This window comes from Diadema setosum, chromosome 1 (assembly GCF_964275005.1).
Source record: "Diadema setosum chromosome 1, eeDiaSeto1, whole genome shotgun sequence".
Taxonomy (NCBI): domain Eukaryota; kingdom Metazoa; phylum Echinodermata; class Echinoidea; order Diadematoida; family Diadematidae; genus Diadema; species Diadema setosum.
The window spans coordinates 23,641,192-23,661,464 of record NC_092685.1 but is presented as its reverse complement, the minus strand read 5'-3'; the positions used below and the strand labels follow the sequence as shown (position 1 = coordinate 23,661,464).

General features: G+C 38.7%; 3 protein-coding genes and 1 long non-coding RNA gene across 4 annotated transcripts in view; 3 read left to right on the top strand and 1 right to left on the bottom strand.

Moving 5' to 3' along the window:
- Nucleotides 1-3,475, top strand: part of LOC140226338 (xanthine dehydrogenase/oxidase-like) — a 69,961-nt gene extending 66,486 nt beyond the window's left edge. Inside the window, exons 25-28 of the mRNA XM_072306859.1 lie at nt 44-189; nt 787-868; nt 1,311-1,535; nt 3,449-3,475. Of these exons, the coding sequence (XP_072162960.1) occupies nt 44-189; nt 787-868; nt 1,311-1,535; nt 3,449-3,475 (480 nt within the window). The remainder of the gene's footprint in view (nt 1-43; nt 190-786; nt 869-1,310; nt 1,536-3,448) is intronic.
- A 733-nt stretch (nt 3,476-4,208) lies between these two features.
- On the top strand, nt 4,209-18,889 carry LOC140235056 (uncharacterized). Its single transcript, XR_011901664.1, has 3 exons — nt 4,209-4,542; nt 5,603-5,844; nt 17,986-18,889. It is a non-coding gene; the product is annotated as an uncharacterized lncRNA (long non-coding RNA).
- Nucleotides 6,515-9,855, top strand: LOC140235026 (uncharacterized). The gene is made up of 2 exons (XM_072315068.1): nt 6,515-6,671; nt 8,270-9,855. The coding sequence occupies exon 2, from the start codon at nt 8,281-8,283 to the stop codon at nt 9,853-9,855; it is 1,575 nt and encodes a 524-aa protein (XP_072171169.1). The 5' UTR covers nt 6,515-6,671; nt 8,270-8,280.
- LOC140235047 (uncharacterized) lies at nt 13,657-17,834 on the bottom strand. The gene is made up of 3 exons (XM_072315087.1): nt 17,090-17,834; nt 16,110-16,312; nt 13,657-15,136 (listed from the first exon to the last, which is right to left on the bottom strand). The coding sequence occupies exons 1-3, from the start codon at nt 17,740-17,742 to the stop codon at nt 14,112-14,114; spliced, it is 1,881 nt and encodes a 626-aa protein (XP_072171188.1). The 5' UTR covers nt 17,743-17,834; the 3' UTR covers nt 13,657-14,111.
- Nucleotides 18,890-20,273: the final 1,384 nt, after the last annotated feature.

Sequence of the window (20,273 nt, the reverse complement as noted above, 5' to 3'; positions counted from 1 at the left end):
AGTGGGTGGGTTAATGTGACTGATGCGGTTTGCATGGCAACAGGTGCGGGAGCTGAACATGTACCGTGATGGAGACATCACCCCGTGCAATCAGACGATAACTGGTCCCAATCTCCAGCGCTGCTGGGAGGAGTGTCTGCAGAAGAGCAACTATCAGACCAGGAGGAGGAACGTGGACCTCTTCAACAGGTTGGGAGCTCCTTGGAACTCTTTGGTGTTTTTTTTTTGTTTTGTTTGCAGACCTCTCAACCATACTGAATTTGGAGGAAAGAATCTGAATTTTGACCTTTCCCAGCTCTCGTTTCAACAGGAGTTTCCCATTTTCCTGGATAATTTTCTACACACTCATATCGCAACTGCTCTTTCTTTCCTACTTTGCAGCCAAATCATCCCTATTTTTCAGTCAGAAAGGTTGGGAGATCTGTGTTCGTGTTTTTACAGGGATGTTTTAGATATTAGGAGCTTCTTGTTGATGGACTGTCCTAAGTAAAAAACAATTTTGAAAAGAGTTTTTATTTGGCGGGAAGGAAATTTTAGCAGGATCATAGCCTTGTGTGGGATTGATAGAGGTTGAAAAAAAAAGATGTATATTTCTTATGTTTATAGAAAAGTAATGATGCAGAGGCGTTAGCATCTCATTTCACCCTCCTGTGCCCCACTGTACAAACGTTTTAGTTGAATACATTGATTGGCCAGCATTACATGTATTTGCTCTGATCATACATTACCTCTGATTGGAAATGCAGATTCAGCGAAATTCTAAAATTTGCTTTCTTGAAATTCCAGTGAGAACAGATGGAAGAAGCGAGGACTTGCCATAACGCCGACAAAGTTTGGAATTTCTTTCACTCTGGCTATGCTTAATCAGGTGAGGGAAACTCTCATACAAGATGTATCCTTCACCTTTGCTGCTAACATTACAATGAATGTATGCCCTCCCCCATTCTAATAGAACAGTATGAATTGTTCATGCAAGCCATGAGATGTCTTTGTAACATACCATAATTCTTATCTATTTGTATTTCTGCTCAAGATGCCTTCAATTGGTAATAATAATTATATGAACTTGCTACTTTTGGGGGGATATGACATTAATTGCCCTCACACGAATTGTATTGTCCTTGTCTTCGACTCGGGCAACACAATTCTAGTTCAGGCAATAAATGTCATATCCCCCTCAAGGCCAGTCCATATTGATTTAATCTCCACCAATATGTTGCATTACCGGTCAGTGTAATATTACAGAGACAATGTAATATGACAGTGCGTGGTTTAGTCTGCTGACGATGGGCAATGGTTTGTTTTACCAGGCTGGAGCCCTTGTTCACATCTACACTGATGGCTCAGTACTGGTCACCCACGGGGGTATTGAGATGGGCCAGGGCCTCCACACCAAGATCATCCAGGTGGCCTCCAGGACGCTGGGCATCCCGGAGGAGCGCATCCAGCTGACGGAGACCAACACCAGCAAGGTGCCAAACACCTCGCCCACGGCGGCCAGCACGGGGTCGGACCTCAATGGCAAGGCGGTGGAGGTCAGTGTGTCTCATGGCAGAGTTCTGTGTTGTGTGTGGTGTTATGGGTACTGTGTATGGTGTTATGGGTACTGTGTGTGATGTTATGGGTACTGTGTATGAAGTTATGGGTACTGTATGTGATGTTATGGGTACTGTGTATGGAGTTATGGGTACTGTATATGTGACCGGCGACAACGGTTTCAGGCAAAAGTCGGGAATTTTGAAAATGCATTTTTTAATTGAATCACATTGCCCATTTCCTAAGCTTTACAATGATATAAAACACTTGCATTCTCCGGCACCGTAAGTGGTCAAATAAAGCGAAATATAGTGCACTTTTTGATTTGTTAGCCTGACAAAATTGCGAGAAAACGGGCTTTGAAGATTCACCTCTTGCTCGAAGACAATGCCGACCGGCGATGCGAGTTGAGAATCACCCATCCGTACGATGGTGCCAATCGAGATTAAGCTCCGCCTCTAGCAACCACAGCGGCTTCTGATTGGCTCACTGAGAGAGTCAAATTTCCCGGGCACCTTCCTCAGAACTCAGCGTATGGAGCCGAATACACAATGCGTTTCGCTCGGGTTGGTTTACCACACAGAACTCTCTGTGGTTTACCAGTACGTACACAACGTCTTTCAAGATGGCGGATATGATAATTGCAAGCTTGCTGATTACGTGTGAATGTGCACGTATTACCGAATGGCCTCCACACGCTATGCCTGTGTGTTCATGTCACAGGAACGGGTGGCGCATTCGTATACACATCTTTACAAATCACATTATCATTGCGGTTGATTTGTCCTGTAAATTTCATTATTTGAGACCCTTTGTTTTGTTTTCAAGTCTCGCATGTGTTGCATTGTGCGATAAAGAAAGAAAGTAACAAACACGACTCTACTTAATTTGGTTCAATTTTAATGTTTATTAGGCCCTACAGCGTATTTTAATACTGGTCAGTTATGACCGCTCCTTTCCTCTCTTCTGTTTTTCTGAATCAACCTGTTGTCGTACTACAAGCATGAAAATCAAGTGAGTTTCCGATCACATGTTGCACGATTTGCGACTCTGATGCGTCGAAACAATGTTCTCTATCGTATTTGTTTTCACATTGAAAGTCAGTGCTGTTTAGTGTTGTGTTCACTTTTTGTTTCATTTCCGTTGTCGAAAACGCGGTAGAAACGCTCTGATAGAAAGCCAAACGAAGAGCATACACGAGAGCGAACGTACAGGTGTCTATTGTAGCAATAACAATGGAGCACGCACGCGTGGACAAAACATTTCCGACACGCTGCAAGACGTATCTCCGAAAGCCGAACTATGTAAATGTATGCGACGCACTAGCCAATCGCACGCGAGACGCCGCTCCGTAGCAACACTGGGCATATTGGCGCGGCGTTCGAAAGAACATCGAAGCTGACGAGTGCGATCCAACATAGGGTGTTTAAAATTCCATTTTCGATAGGAAAAACTTTGTCTTATGCTCCGAAATTTGGTGTAGAGGTAGTAAACATATCAAAGATTCAATTTCTGCAAAAAACCAAAATCGATAAAAATAATGGTCAAAATCTTTGTACCCCGCCTAGGAGGGAATTTCCTCTTGCGACTTTTGCCTGAAACCGTTGTCGCGGGTCACATATGATGTTACGGGTACTGTGTATGGTGTTATGGGTACTGTGTGTGGTGTTATGGGTACTGTGTATGGAGTTATGGGTACTGTATGTGATGTTACGGGTACTGTGTATGGTGTTATGGGTACTGTGTGTGGTGTTATGGGTACTGTATGTGATGTTATGGGTACTGTGTATGGTGTTATGGGTACTGTGTGTGGTGTTATGGGTACCAAGGTACTGTGTATGGAGTTATGGATACTGTGTGCAGTGTAATGGGTACTTGAACCTGTGTATCAGATATTGCGTTGTGTTGCAAGATGGATGTAAAAGTTGATGTGGTGTGAGTTTTTGTCTGATATAAATGTGGTATGTGCAGAGGTGCTTGCATTTTTACCTATAGGCATTGTCTTTTGTAGCATCTTATGAACCTTAAAGATATACTATTTTAACATGCAAACAAAGGCTAATTACACGTATTGTGTACGTCTGAGTTCGAATCCGTCGTTGGATTTTCACAAATATGATTCATTTTCACGAAAAAATGCCAAAACCCAAGACTATCGGGAACGCCCCTAAAAAAATCCGGCTCAGCGGCGGGTGATTGACAGATGTGTGTATACGTCACAACCAGAATATACCAGCCAGCTCGCCTTCGAAGGAGCTCGCATATCTGCCTTGCACTGCGTGTTAAAGAAATACGTGTGAGCGATAATTTTGCCCTCTTTTGAAAGCACGATTATGAAGTATTGTAATTGTAAACTGAGGGGAAAAGCCCATGTTTAAGGAATTTGAACATTACTCTACATACACATGCGATGTAATTTGATTTGGGCCCATATTTTACCCAGTTTATCTTATTTATAGTCAACGTTATTTTATTCTTCCCGAAGCTGTAGTGCGAAAATGTGTTGCATACGTAGACGTCAATACAGGCGTTTTATTTCTCCGCTCTAATACTCGGGCACTTGCTAACACGAGCATTGTCTTGCGTACACAATAGATTGATCAATATACGACTGACTAGCGCGACTGGCGTTGTTGTCATCTACTAACGTGTTACAGTGAAGTTAAGTGTTAGCGTCTGCGTTCGGACTGAATTTGTAGCTCTGAAAATTTGAGAAAACGCTGCTTCTTGACAATGGATCTGGGGCTTGAGTCGGATTTGGTGGTCTGAACCCGAATCTGAGATGGAGGAATCAGATGACGACAGTGGAGACGAGCCAGCGGCCCTAGATCTATTTGTTTGAGCCGCTTGCAGAGGTGGAGGCCCATGTCAGGCTTAGGCCGAGTCGGTGGACGCTCCTCCGGGCGGGCTCGGGGAAGATGCTGAAGCTCGTGCCGCTGATCTTGACGGCGACGCACCTGCGCCTGCTGCTGCAGGAGCAGTACAGTGAGACTGGGAAATAAACTGGTAAATTAAAGTTAACTTGTACTTCTCATTACCAGTCATAGTTTCAAATGTATTATGCTCATTTGTTGATCCATAGTCTAACGTTTGTTACATATACTTTGAAAGTTTGAAATTATGTTTTGAAAAAGGACAACATAGCCGGTAGGGCCTAACATCAGTTACCGAAGTCTTATTTTGTACATTATACTTTATAGTATAAAGTGAGATATTATTCAGAACAAAAGTGAAAGAAGCTTCGGAAGTGGGCTGCTGGTGACACAAAGAAGAACAGTTCCCTAGGCCTATCACTAGTAGAGGTCTACCAGGTACATGTACTTGTGATAGACCTACGGCTACGCTATAGCCATATAGCTGTAATTTCTTCCTAAGTAACTTTTATGATTATCTTCTCGTAAAAGTATGAAGTAGAGTCTCCAAATCACTAGATCATGTATAAATATTGCCACTACAGCAGAAAATACACAGCATTGGAGTGACAAAGCTACTATATTTTATGATAGTGCCAATAACTGCTATTTACTGCATAGAGATTATGGCAATCCTTCACTTTAGTGGGATATACATTGTATTTGCTTGCTATATTTAGCCTTAGCTCTTGGGTAAACTTGAAGGGAATAAACCCTCAACTGAAATAAGCCAGGCAACCAAAAAATATACATTCCACTAAAGTGGATGATTACCACAAACTTAGTTCAGTACAATGTACATGTGCATATAGCAGGTGAGCATTGCCATGGGGTGGCAAGCCAACGTTCACAAACAATGGGGCGTTTTTATGGGAGACGCCTCTGGTATATGTATAGTGATAGACTCATTTTGTAGATATTTTGCGTGTATAACACAACATCTTGCAGAGGTCATCTCAACTTCTAGATGGCAGCCCAGCAATGTTGGATGTAACTGTAGTACATGTATGCTGCATGTATGTACACTGTACATGCTTGCATGGCTATTTCATGTATTAATGTGTGCAGACAATTCACTGTTGCAGAAGTAACTACATATAAACAACCTCTTTTAGCATCACTTTATATTCATGCTTTCTATTTTGATAATACAGGTGTTCATGCAGTTGTGGGTGTATCCCAATGCAGTCAGTGAGGGAGTCCATATGCTGCAAAGAATTCCTGTACTGGTGAGGAAGATGAATGACTACACTGACGGTGAGGAGGACCTGAATTGCATCACGGAGCACCCAGGATTCCAGCCAGTATGTCTAGACAAGTGGGTACTGGAGACAGCGTATTTTCAGTATGTACAGCAGTATGAGGGTCACCACCGGAAGGATGTAAATGAGAATGAGTGAGTACCTATACTAGTGCAAATGTGCTACTACATGCACGCCATTGAACTTTAGAAGTTTATCAAATTTGTGAGAATGGTTTACACTATAACAAAGTTATGTATCATCAGTAAAATAAAAAATGTTATTGACATGTCACCAAATTGGAAGTAGTTCGAAACAACAATGAACACTTTTAGTTACATTTTTCATAGCAAATAACTGCTGATAAGTAAGAGTATAATTCATAAACCATGTTATAAGGTTGTACAGTGGAACTTCATTTAGTTGGAAAAAAAAAATAACAGTGCTAATACAGTGTGTTACATGTATCTAAACATTTTGCAGGTCCCAGCTCTTTATATGAAAATTTGTGTTTTTGTACCATAGTATAACAAAGTAATTTTCATGGTTCCATGGTCCTCCGTAGGACCTGTTCATTTTTATTATTATTATTATTGGGGTTTTTTTTTTCTTGTTTTTTTTTTTTTTTTTGGGGGGGGGATCTTCTCTGTCTACAGTAGCTATGTTATAGCCTCGGGCCTTTTCGGTAATTACATGTACAATGCTATGACATCAAATCCTGTGATGTTTAAAGAGAATAATGTATTCATGAACAAATCAAAAGGGGGGGGGGGAAACAATTCTATGCCTATGCATTCAAGTATAAGCCTTTTCGCAGTTGTAACTGCGCATGCGCGAGAAAATCGGGTTTGGAGATAAATTAACTAAAAGTATAATAACGTAACAGTCAATGCGTGCGCGGCTGGCTCGGGCCGGGCGATCGAATCGACAGGTGATTCGTGAAGGAAATAATGCATTGTGGATGTTGGCGGACCAACGAACGGTAATTTTTGCCGACATTCTGTGAATCTTGACTCTAGGCCTTTGATAATCTGTTTATCTATATATTCCTATATTAATGAATCATGTATTTTTTTTTTATTTTATTTTTTTTTGCGTTGTGAGATTTTAGACGATCTTCAATCATAGTCAGTTTTAGACTAGGTCCAGGCTAACTGCGACAGCCGTCGCACGAAGCGGCGCGGTCCCCGGGGCTAGGTCCAGGCTAGGACAGGTACTAGGTAGGCCGGATAACGTGGCTTTCAGACAAAACATCACATATTAAAGATAATGGATGGGACTGTTAGTGTTGTTAAGAATGAGGTTCTAACTTCTATAAATGGCAATAGGCCTAATGTTGAATATGTTTTCAGGTGCAATATTTATTCATGGTTACGTACAGGCCAGGAACTGATGTTTGAGATTGCATTAATTGGATTTTTGACAAAAATACTCTTATGTTTGAATTCTGAATTCTGTCGATTTGATTGTTATGTATACTGTTAGGTCTAGAGCACTCATAGAGCACTTACTATACCCAGTAATGGTAAATGACACCACCTTTTCTTCATGAATATTTGCTTCAAATATTTACTCTTTTAAATTACTTTTTGCAAATTCAAATTCATTGTTAGTTTACATCAATATCAAACATCCAGAAAGTGCTGAAAACATAAGCTAACAGTAACATCCAAATGTTAAAAGAAAAAAAAATTATACCTACTTTAATTCCATAGTCACCAAAATGATCCCGTACGGTTTTGGGATTTTTGTACACGAGTGTGCACTCAAACAAATGCCACTGTATTTTACGTTCGTGCCCGTATAAGGTCATATTACTTGTAATTTGACCTTGTACTTGTAGAAGTGGTCTAGAGAAGACTATAGATCTACGTGTAAACTAAGCCTATAGTATGAGTATGACATGTTATTGTAAAGCCTTAATTAAATGGGAGTCTTTGGATGAGAGAGCACATTTTTTTTTGTCACTGTGAGAAAGATGTTGAAGGTGTGAGTGTAAAGTTGTTATGTTTAATATTGTGTACGGTGTGCGTGTATGTCTTAGCATCTTGTTTACATTTGTGGAGAGTGAGTCATCAGATCTATGTAAGCGTCAGAGCATGAAAGAGGCTTGCAAGTAATATTGCATAACCATGCACAGTGCCTGATTCCCCCATTCTGCGGGGAGCAGTCGATTTGGTTCACAATTCCAATTGTTCTAACTTCTCCGCAGGATGGTGGTGGTGGATTTGACAAGCACCGGCATGGTACTGTGCACTGTTTCTTTATGCAACCTACTTTTTGGTCTTTGCTTCCTTCATTTTTTTTTTTTAATTGACAGAACCCTTTCCGGTGTAACTATCGAAAATCCTTACATGTTAATTGGTCTATATTGCTATATATTTTTTGTGTATCGTTATATTTCTTTCATGTTCAATGCCCAACTAGCTATGCATTAATTCAGTTGGGCCTAGAAGATGATTAATTATGCCTACTTTTGTGTGCTGGGCAGTAGAGCCAGCACATTTTAGTTTTTACACATAAAGATGGTTTGGATAGATAGTATCGTAAATTATTTTGTTTCCTTTTCTTCCACTTCAGCTCGAATCACCATGAAGCTGTGTGCAGTTGTCGGCTGTAGCAATGGATCTTATCAGCTGGATAAGTGGAAGCAGGGAAAATGCTCCAAGCATCAAACTTTCAATGGACTAGGGTGTTGTGATTGTGATCCTCCATTTCATCTCTTCCCATTTCCCACTGAGAAGCAAGATCAAGATGGCAGAAGGCGATGGAATAAGCTTATGAACCAAAAGGATCAATCAACTGGTAAAAACTGGATAAACAAACCTCATGATAGAGTGTGTTCGAAACATTTCCCGGATGGGAAACCAACCTTGGCGCATCCTGATCCTGTACTTCATCTTGGATACAAATTTTCACCGCAAATAGCACCAAAGCGTGCACCACCAAGAGATCGTGAAGAGCCAACCAAATCTAGGAAAAGAGTTTGCCGTACTCCCACTACATCTTCAACACCAAGTCCATCTATTGGCATGGCTGCTTCAGTGAAGGTTGAACAGGATCACAGGTACACTTACAAGTGTGATTGCAAGCCTAGTTGTGATTGTGTAGGCTGCATCCAAAAACAGGCAAAAATTATTTCTCTTGAACACAGAGTCAAGGAGTTACAACACAAATTAATTTCAAGACAAACTGAAAACAAAGGACCAAAGAGCTGCAGAAAGAAACTTATATGTGCAGAGAACATACGTACTGACAAAGATGTTAACCATTGTACAGGTATCAGCTCCAAACAAGCATTTGAGGACATGTACAAATTTGTAGAGCCTCATGCAAAGACAATGAGCTACTGGAAGAGTGCTAAATGTAGCAGGAAAGGCCGTCCATTCAAGGGTACCCCAAAGAAATCTGGTCCAAGGAGAAAATTGCAACTCAAGGATGAATTTCTACTTGTTCTGATGCGTCTTCGATTAGACTTGACTGTCCAGTTTCTAGCATTGCTGTTTGGAATTGTATCCAGCACATGCTCCCAGATAATTACAACTTGGTTAAGGTTCCTTGCAATGACCCTAAAACCTCTGATTGTGTGGCCAAACAGATCATCCATCTCTCTTAATATGCCCATACAATTTAGGAAGCACTGCCGGAACATTAGATCCATAATTGACTGCACGGAAATATTCATTGAGAGGCCACGATCACTTGACCTGCAGGCATCAACTTGGTCAGATTATAAGAAACATAATACCATTAAAGTATTAGTTGGGATCACGCCAAATGGGCATATTTCCTTCTTGTCAAAAGCCTACGGAGGAAGAGCATCTGATGTTGCAATCTTCAGAGAAAGTGGGTTTCTAAGCCTCCTAGACCCAAATGATGTTGTAATGGCCGATAGGGGATTTCCAATACAGGAAGAATTACTCTTGCACCATGCTACGCTTGAAATACCACCAGCTGCACAAGGCAAGCGTCAGATGACAAGGAGTAAAGTGCAAAAGACAAAAGTTATTGCCAATCTTAGAATTCATGTGGAGAGAGCAATTAATCGTTTGAAAGATTTTAAAATCTTAAACAACACAATGCCTCTCACACTTGTACCCAGCGCAGATGATATATTGATTGTATGTGCAGCTCTAGTTAATCTGCAACCAGATCTTATTAAGTGATGTTCAGGTGGACTACAAACTTTTGTGGTAGTTTTATGTCATGACTATGATTCAAAATATTTTTGTGAGGTCAAATAACTGAAAAAAAATTGTAATGGAAAAGATGTACATATATATCCAAAACAGAGTAAAGTTTCAATTCTTCAAAGTGATGTCTTCCTGCTTTTGTACTTAAAAAAAAAAAAAATTACATATACTACAAAGTATTTCTTCGAAAATATTTTCTTTCATATCCTTTTCCCCCCTCTCGTGCTTTGAAAGAGACAGCAAAACAACACAGTGGTGGATCCAGGCAGGGGACAAAGTTGATGCGCGCTCCCTCTGTAATTTTAAGCCACAAGATAGTTATGGTAAATTGCAAAAATTGAATGAAATCAAATTTTTTTATAAATGTGCTATTTTGTGGTGCTGGGTGAATAATTTTAATGCTTTGTTAAATCATTTTCAAAAGAAAATACCGAAAACTTTGGAAATGTTGAATTGTTCCCATATAGGTATTGTATGTACTACATGTATAGTGATATTTTGCCATTTGTCATAATTATAAATGAAAATATGTCGTACAAAATGATTGCAAGTACTAGTAGGTTTAATTGTGTTTTGGGACAAAATCCAGCACTTTCTGTAGATCAAGTAAAACATTTTTGAATTCACCAAAACATTGAATGTGTACACTAATATAGCTAAATCTAATTGTCATTTTGTGCCAATTTTATATTTGCTCTTTGTGCCCCCACTCATTCCAAATCCTGGCTTGTGTAATAGAATCAATGCTCAATCCATTCTAAATTTCATCTCACATTGTCTTAGGTGCTGTTGATGTAATGCACCTAACATTGCTTTTAGGTGCTAAATGGTTTCTAATGTGTTTATCATTTAACTTTGACCAATTGTTATACAGGGTGGCCCAGAAAAAATGGCCTAACCTATTTCCCACGGATTGTTTTTGCAATGAATGGTATCAGTGGATGAGGTAACGTCTTCTGAGAAAAATGACACCAAGATCAGAAAATTTGGTTCAGCAGTTTTCATTTAATAGTACATTGTGTGGGGCAAAGTCACGCCTTAGAATTGTTCTCTTGTCGGCTACCCCTGAACTGAAAATGGTGGAAATCCGGGCGTACCACAGCTAGAAAGAGTAATCAGATCAAGTTGATCAATTCTTATGAGTAGTCTCTAGTCAATACAATTTATCAACTGAATCAGATTACCCTAAACAACTGTGGTACGCTCAAATATCCACTATTTTCAGTTTAGGGTTAGCCGACGAGAAAATTTTTAGGGCTCGACATTACCTGACAAAATGTGCTAGAAAATGAAAAGTACTCAACCAAATTTGCTCATCTTGGTGTCACTTTTCTAATCAGATGTTACCTTATCCACTGATACCATTCATTGCAAAAACAATCCGTGGAAAATAGGTTAGGCCGTTTTTTTTCTGGGCCTCCCTGTATAGTAAATAAAGAAGCTTTAATAGGAGTGAACTGTAATTTGTTAAACAAATTTCGGCATTACTCTCATGTGGTGAAGGTCGCATGTTCGATCTATAATGAATATCGCAAGTCACCAAGTCACAAAAAAAAAACTGGAAGTGGGATTCAAACCTGCCATCTACTGCATGCAGGGCAGGAACTTACCCACCAGGCTGTTCTGGTTCAAGGCCAAGTCACAATCTTCGGCACGTGGGAGTAATGCTGAACACTTGTTTGAAAATTATTGTAATATTCAGGCGCGGTTCTACGGGAAAGAGGGGGGCTTAATTGTACATTATATGTCAGTATAATGATTATAATCTTTGGCTCTAGGTCCACACTTGGTAATACATGTATGTATCTTGTGATTCCATGACTACTGAGAGTCTGTACAGAAATTTATACAAATGAAACAAAATGTAATTCAGTTACATGTTCAGGTGTTTTGTTTTATTAGAAGTGAGCCAGTCTTCAATGCATTGAAGCTCAGACATTGAGGAGGTAGATCTTTTTCTGTATACATAAGTACACCCGATAAAATTTAGTAAAACACATAACCTTAATGCCCGCTGCACACTACACGATGGTCTTCAGCCATGAAGTAACCATGAAATTGCATACATTTTCTGCACAGTGGGTCAATGGCCAGTCTTAAAAAATTTGACATGTCAAATCCTTAAGACTGGTCTTAAGACCGAGTCTTAAGACTGGAGACTGACAAGGTTGTGACGTCACACTTCTGGTCTTAAGACCGGTGAATCTTGGCAATAGTATGCGGTGGGCTTTAGTTACAATTTGATGAAAAACCTGATAACCTTTACCATCATTTTAAAGGCTTTAAAATTTGTTACAGGCTACTAGTCTTGTACATTAAAGTTTGTTGCTTTAATTATATCTAGGGAGCACACAGGTCTAGTACTGATACTGGATGGAAATAAATTAAGAATGAAGAATACACGTACATTTACCTACATGTACATGTAGGTGTAATACTGACATTGTATTGAAACAGCTATCAAGAATGCAGAGAAATTACATGTACATGTAACCTCATAGATCACTCATGATTTTCCCAGTCTACTTGTTTTGTCACGTTTATCCCACCATCACTTGTGCTTGCACATTTTGAGTAATTCCCTTTAAAAATGGTTACATGAATGATGAATTTGAATGTAAAGAACTATTTGAAAGATGTTTTTTTTTTTATGGCCATGTCATTAAAAGAGAAAGATGCATGTAATGAATATGCACCTGTATTTGAGTCTTCAAATTCTTATGTGCTGTACTTACACAAGTTATCTTTTAAAGTCATAAGTAGCTGCCTGCAGTAATAGAGTGAAAGGGTTGAGAGGGTGAAGAATGCATGAGAGAGATTGAGAGAGCACTAAAAAAAAGTGAGAAAAGGGGGAGGTGGGGGGGGGGGAGAGGTAGAACAGTACACGAATACGTGCAGTCAACCTCGCTGAAATTGAATACAAATGAACAAGAAAAAAATCCTTTCACAAATGTTGCTTTACACAATAAAATCAATACTGGTTTACACCTATCTGAACCAGAATTTTTCTTTGACTTATACGATTATTCGAGTTGTGTGAAGATTCGGAGTAGCATCTCTTAAATTCCATATCTCAGACTAGCGTCTATTAAATTCCATATTAAAGCAAATACATCGTTCTCATCAGGGTCATTGTGAATAACTCTTGAAGCATAAAAAATGGCAAGCATAATTGCATTTTGATATTAATAATCTATGAGAAAAGAGTGTGAATCTGTATGCAGTCATTTAGGCAAGGCACAGGTATTTCCCAGTGATGTACATGTATGTAAGTACATGTACATGTAGTAGCAGGTATAGCAATGACGATTTTTGTTTCCTTGAACAGTGCAAACTCACAATATGCTTACGACCAATAAAATTACCTCGATATTTCAAGTTCACGTATCTTTTTATTTCATCTATGAATAAAATCAGAAAATTAATGATACTAGCAAAAATATCTTAAAGATAGAGACATTTGCAGCCTAAAACCTGATATGTTCATACACCTTGAAAAGTCACAAAACTTTGCATGAATAAATGTTAACTCTTCTCAAAATGTGTGTGAAATCTTAGAATCATACCTTTAATACAATACAGTATTTGTAAAGTATGAAAACTAATCAACTAGTGTCGCCTGATATCGCAATATACATTTTAACCAGATAAAATTTAAAATGATGAGACTTTGTCATGTCCCCTTGAACTAGCTTAGACAAAATATTACAAAGTACTAATTCAAGGTTCTAGATTGATAACTGCTTTATGTGAAAGACATAAATAACCGAAGAAATCTCACATTTTAGGCTGCAAATGTCTCTGTCTGCCATTAACCCTTTATGCGTTACGTTCGCAATTTTGCACAATTGTCATGAAATTCAAAGGCAGGAAGTACTGCTCATTGTTCTGGGAATGAACAATCGAAAAAATCAATACCTTTCTCCCAAGGTGCTGGGTCTGTTGGGGGACCAATTCAATGCACTATTAACCCTCTCATGACCATAGGCATGTAGATGTCTAGTATAAAGTCAATGGAGTTTGCAAGGTCTGGTACTGAGAGGGTTAATGTGCTCAGAAAAGTATTTAAGTTCATTTTCTTGGATATCACTCTTTAAGTAATCTTAAAGTAACGCATAAAGAGTTAAGGGGTAAAAGGTAGTGTGAATGATAAATATTTTCTAGATATTTTAAGTTATATTCCATTCATAGTACTGTCAATATTCAATACAGTTGCTGCACACACTATGCTACGGTTCATGGCTTTTACTGACAAGTTCAGGGGCAATGTGTTGGCAGAAGAATTTCTCGGCCACATCCATCGCTTTGTTCCACATTTCTCTATTAAAAAAAATGCGCTCTAGATGGAATCCTGATTGGGTGTATACAAAGAAGTCACACCACGTGCGTCCAGTGATCCCCATTTGGCACTGAACTTGATAATAGTACTGGTGATTGTTTTTCAGTTTTGTTTCTCCATCTACCATGGTGAGATAGTCGAGATTCTCAGCTGTTGGTTCCTCAAAGGCAATGGTCCGAGGACACTTTATCTCTAGGACTCCAGGCTCATCACAGCACTTACAAGAAACCAATCCATCAGGTGAAGCTCCAAGAAACACCTTGATTGGATGGACGAATAGACCACACTCCTTTACCTGTACACTTTGGTGGCCATTTTCTTTTTGGATTGTTTCATATGCATTCCTTGCGATTGGCTCCATTATCCGTCCATACTTCAGATTCGGTAAATTTCGATCAATAGTAGAACGACCCATCAGTCTGTCTATGATAGGTTTTGTGTCCTGACTTTTGGAAGAACATGGATCATCGAGTGTAGCTTGCCTTGTAATGGCTGATTTCAAGTTAGATGCTGTTATCATTCCTGCACGAAATTTTGCCCACTGTATATTTTCTGCTTGGCCTCTTGTATGTTCTTCCACGACATTAACTTCCTCCTGTGTATACGTAGGCAAACCATTCAGGAACGACTCTACAGTCTCATACCTGCCACCTAAAGTTGTCAGACAGTCGGGATCGACTGAATTCTTTGTTTCAACTTCTACCTCTTGTCCCAGATTGAAGTCTACTTCAGGAGAGTAGTTCACAGATGGTGACACATTGTGGCTTTCTTCATCCTGTAAATACTTAAATACTGTTGATCTCTCACAAGTTGGGTACATGGCATTCGCAAGTTGTCTTGCTGGTGGTATTGCCTTGCTTCCCATTGGGTTGAATAACCTCTTTACTGCTGTGTTGACTGGCTGTTTGCGTTTCCCTGTATTAGAGGAAAAAAAATGGAATCAACATTGAACCCCAAAATACATAATAAATAATAATTGATAATTTCCTTCAGAGGCCTTTCAACCTAAATATACTTTTTTTAAAGTTCATTAAATATCAGAAGTTATTAAACAAGTAGTAAAAATTTACATCCTAGATTCATACTTTATTGTAGTTTTTTGTTTTCCAATTCTTTTGATAAAACACACGGCTTAAAGCCACTGTTTAACATCGTAACTGATCGATTTAAAAAATTCTAAAACTGTGTAGCCTGACCTCTCTTATCATGTTCAGATGGATGAAAAAACAGCCAAGAATGCAAACATAATGAAAGAAAACCAGTCATTATCAAGATATCTATGAAAGTTGTAGTTATTATCGCTAGCTATAATAACTCCAGTACTGTAGTCTATGGGGTGATCTTTTAGGTTTTCACTCTTTTGAAGCACTAAATAATAACATTGAAGCCTAATTTTTTCACAGGTGCATTTTTACACCCCATCACATACTCTGATAGCATGTAGGACCATGCAGCTCAGATTTTTTAAATCTAGAAACTGTTAAACTATGCCTTTAATATACATGTACAATAACAAAATATTGGCCTATTTATCGAGGGAGAAAGATAATTCAATTCTAAACAAAAAAGTTACCTTCTATTACTCCTCTCCTTTATCATAAATTTGGGGTCTAAATCAATTCTTGATCATGCTAACCATCAGGCATCAGGCACTGGCATATTTTCCACTTTTGGTCATATTTCCCGAACCCTGTCCAAACAATAGAAAGTCAATGGGAGAAATTTATATTTCCCGGACAATTAGGTGGGAAATAAGATTCTGATCGGGAAATATTCCATCCCTCCTAACCATTACTCATAATCCATGGATGAATTAATATAATGATTTAAAAAAAAAAGAAAAAAAAGGGGGGGGGGGTATTGAAAATAGGAAGTAAAGTATGCTTACTTTTGTTTCCATAGCTTGGTTTCACCCACTGCATCTCACACACTGGCTTGCCATGAAGAACTGCAGCTGCACCCCCACTGTACACATTCCAACTGCAGACTTTCGATGTGCATGGTAGATGTCGATTTTGCGACACTCCAGTCATGAAGGCATGATCCAACTTGAAAACCAGTGCAGCAACATGGTTGCATGAAGATCCCAGACTGTAGAAAGTAGAATACAAATTATAATGTAATTAACATATAGACAACAATATAATAGTAGTTTTAAACTTAAAAACGGAGGTATCATCCTACTCTTACCCAGTCGGGGAGCCATTGGTATGAGCTGTGCAAATTTACGTGTCATGCAGTTTCTATAGTTGGAGACAGAAATAAACATTATCGAACTTGTGGAAAATATTGTCCTGTACACCCTAGATGATAAAATATCCTTTTTTTCATCCCACTCCTTCAATTGGATCCATGTTACATCATGTAGACTCTATATCTTGATGATGTGCTTCACATCATGCTGATCACTGATCTTGTTCATATTTTATTAAAATATACTACAGTAGATCTCGACTCTAGAGGGATTAGCACTGGCGGACCCCCCCCCCCCCCTCCCAAATTAAATAAATCAATCTGTCAGATAGAGGGCAGTGCTGAAATTTGTGTTGGCCATAGAGTTACATGGTGTTTGCAGGAGTGTGTGTAAGTTGCTAATTCAATTGGATAGGAGAAAAAAATACAGTGCGCTCATCAAAACCTAAATTTTCCACAACTGGACGCAAGAAGAGACAAGGTAAGTATTTTGGGTTTTTAAAGCAAACGGTTCATTTAGATGCCCATTTGTACGGCACATACATCTAGACCTAAGTCACCTAGTCCCAAACAATATAGTCTACCTTCGTATTAACTATTATTCAGCAATTTACTAGAGTCTAAATGCAAGTTTATCTGGCAACAACATCATTGCATGATTTGTGTGATTCTTACCCAGCAAAGCAACTACAGTAGGCACTGTAGATTTTTCCGGAGGACTTGTCAATGGCAACCCACACGCTGTGAGGTATGTTTTTTACTGCCAATGAGGGAGTACATTGTGCTTTCAACACAGAAACTTCACTTTCCGCTGAAATTGGGTGGTAGAATATTTCGTGGAGCCACTTGCTGTTGAAGTAAGAGAAGGCCTTTCCCTCTTTGTAGTCTGAGAGTAATCTTTCTTGCAACGTTTTTGGTCTAGTACCACGCGATTTCCGTTCCATCTTACTTGCTTCACTGGGGCAGGGCGCCTCGCTTAACAACCACTCGGCTATTTCAAAATAACTAACGGGTGGCCAAAACTTCACTCCTTCTTTTTCTGGCAACCAGTCATCTTTCAGGTCCGCCAAAGGATCTGGAATTTGTTTTCCGTTTATGAACAACAATTCTGCATACTGTTTTGACCGCGATCGTTCTTCTTCAACTTCGCTTGGTTTCACACTGTATCCAAATCGCACTGCGCTGTAGACTAACGCTTGCAGCTCCGCTTTCAAACCCGTCGTTTTTAGTCCTCTTATGCGAAGAAAATCCTTTAAAGCGTCCACTTTCCAAAATTTGATTTCTTCCAAGGTTAGCTGACGTTCATTTTCCGTCCCATTTGCCTCCATTTTCGATAAATAGTTAAATACTCATTTCTGAATTCTAATCGTCACTGTACACACGTACGATTCAAGTGCAGACTACGATTATTATAAGTTTGTTTATCTCCAATGACCTTTGACATAAACCCACAATGCAATGCGCGCCGAGATTGCGAATCGGCTTATTGACATAATATGCAAGTGTATTAACATGCTTGCTAACCCCCTTGTCTTTCTTGTATTTCCTCTCTTTTTTTTTTTTTTTTGCAGGCGATCAAGGCACATTGCATACAGCCAGCTGGCTCAGTGGTGTTGGGGTTTTCTGGGCAGGAGGGTTCGTGTTCGCCTTCCTTCATGTGCCGTCACAACCATCCCCTACTCTTATCCATCCGAGGTGTACAGGGGATTCGAGGACATATAAAATTTGTTTCTTGGATCTTCAAGTGTGACATTTGAGGGACTGGGATTGGGATTATTTCTTGTATGTTGCACTGTATTACCCATGGCTACACCTCTGAGTAGAATCCAGAAGTCAAGTTCAGAAACCATTTCTACAAGACTCTGGATGCTTGTCATGTATTCTGTTTTACTTAGTATCTTACTATCTATCTTTAGAACAAACTATTGAGTTTGAGAGTATTGCAGTGATACAAATTTTAATGTGTTCAAATATAGTGCCGCATTTGTTTCTTTTCTTGTAGCTTTGATTTACATCTCCTGCATGTGGTTATTATACATAGTATTTATCTTGTCCTAATCTGTTGTAATCATAATTCAATACTAGTATGTTTATGCTACTGAAGCAGAGCATACACCGGTAGACTGAACGTGCATAAATTGTAAATAGAGAAGGGAAATGCCTAATGAGAGTGATAGGTCATGAAGCTGTAAATCATATTTTTGCCACTAATGTAGCTTGTTTCTATTCATATCCATTTCCTATTTTCCTATGACATTTTGAAGTGGGGAAATGACAAGTTTTGTGTTCTCATGAAATGCTTGTACATTGTACTTTTTTCCCCAGTGTCGGTATGTTCCCTGCTCTTTCAAAATGAGGTGAAAGTTGCTGACCATGAAATGTAGATTTGTGGAGCATTATTTATAGTTATGTAATGGCTTTCTCACATGTTACACATTTAGATATGATCAAACAATAAATGTAAGTGATGCAATGCAGTGACAAGTATTCTTGAGTGACAATTTTTTTTTGTTGTTTTACATAGCAACCCATCTCCTTCCCTTGAAATGTTTCTTGCCCTGATTCATTTGACACCCACATGTTTCTGTGGTGCCGAGTACAGATGCAAATAGTACAGAGAGATTTCAAAGTGATTCTAAACATGAGGATGTAATATCATTTACAGAATCCTTTTACAATCTTTCTCAGCTCTCTGTATCTGTACTCTAAGCAACAAAAACATGCGGTTGTCAGATGTAACAGACTCCAATTTTATAAATTAGACCCCGTAATTATGAAAATACCCAAATAGCGATTTTCTTACTAATTCAGAACACACACACACATACACACAACACACACACACACCCTCACACACACATATACACAAACAACTTGTGTAGAATTTGGCTAAAATTATCAAGAGAACACCTTCCATGTAATGCTGTGTAGTACTTCTACATTTATTCATCTCACAATGGATGAAGTAAGCTTGAATTCTTCTATGAGATGATTCAAAGGTATCAACATTCAACCAACATACATGTAGAAATGTTTTATGATACTGGATACAAATACCGTTTTAGTGAGGAACATTTAACCAAATGTTCAAATATGAGTTTTTGAATGGCTAAAATATCAACAGAAATTAGAGCAAACTTTTTACATTTATTTTTCTACCCAGGTATTATAATGAGATAGTTCATAAAACAAGGTAATTCTAATTTTCATAGTCCCTCAATACTTGTTATAACAGGGTTCCACTGTACGAGCTGAATCGTACTTCAAATCTAAAACATGGATGAAACTAAAAAGCTCTCTCTTACAGTTGCTAATTCAACGAGTGTTGTGTATTTTGTATTGTATTGTATTGTAATTGTATCTTGAACAATACTTGGTTATCTTGAGAAATGTGTATTTTCAGGCATACCACATCCATGACCTTTGACCTACCTAAGTTATCTCGCCTTTACACACAACTACACTTCAATATGATCCATCTATGCAAGAATGCATGAATTTTACCGAACAATAAATGCGTTATCTTCACAACATTTTGCTAATGGACAGACAATACAGGCCATACCATCAGGCATACAAAAAGTGGTGATGCATGTACTTACTAACAATACTTAACAACCAGACTGTCAAAATACTTCTGTGACACCTACGTTGTATTTTTCTTCTTTCAAGAATGCTTGGTGCAATAAAACATCCCATGGGTCTTTCTGGAGACCCTTTATGGGGTAACTTTATTGAAGGTACATTGTATTTAACACCCCCCTCCCCCCATAAAAGAAAAATACAACAAAAATACAACAAATAATAAATTGATAAGTAAATAAATAAAATGAAATAAATAAAAACATATTTTGACATA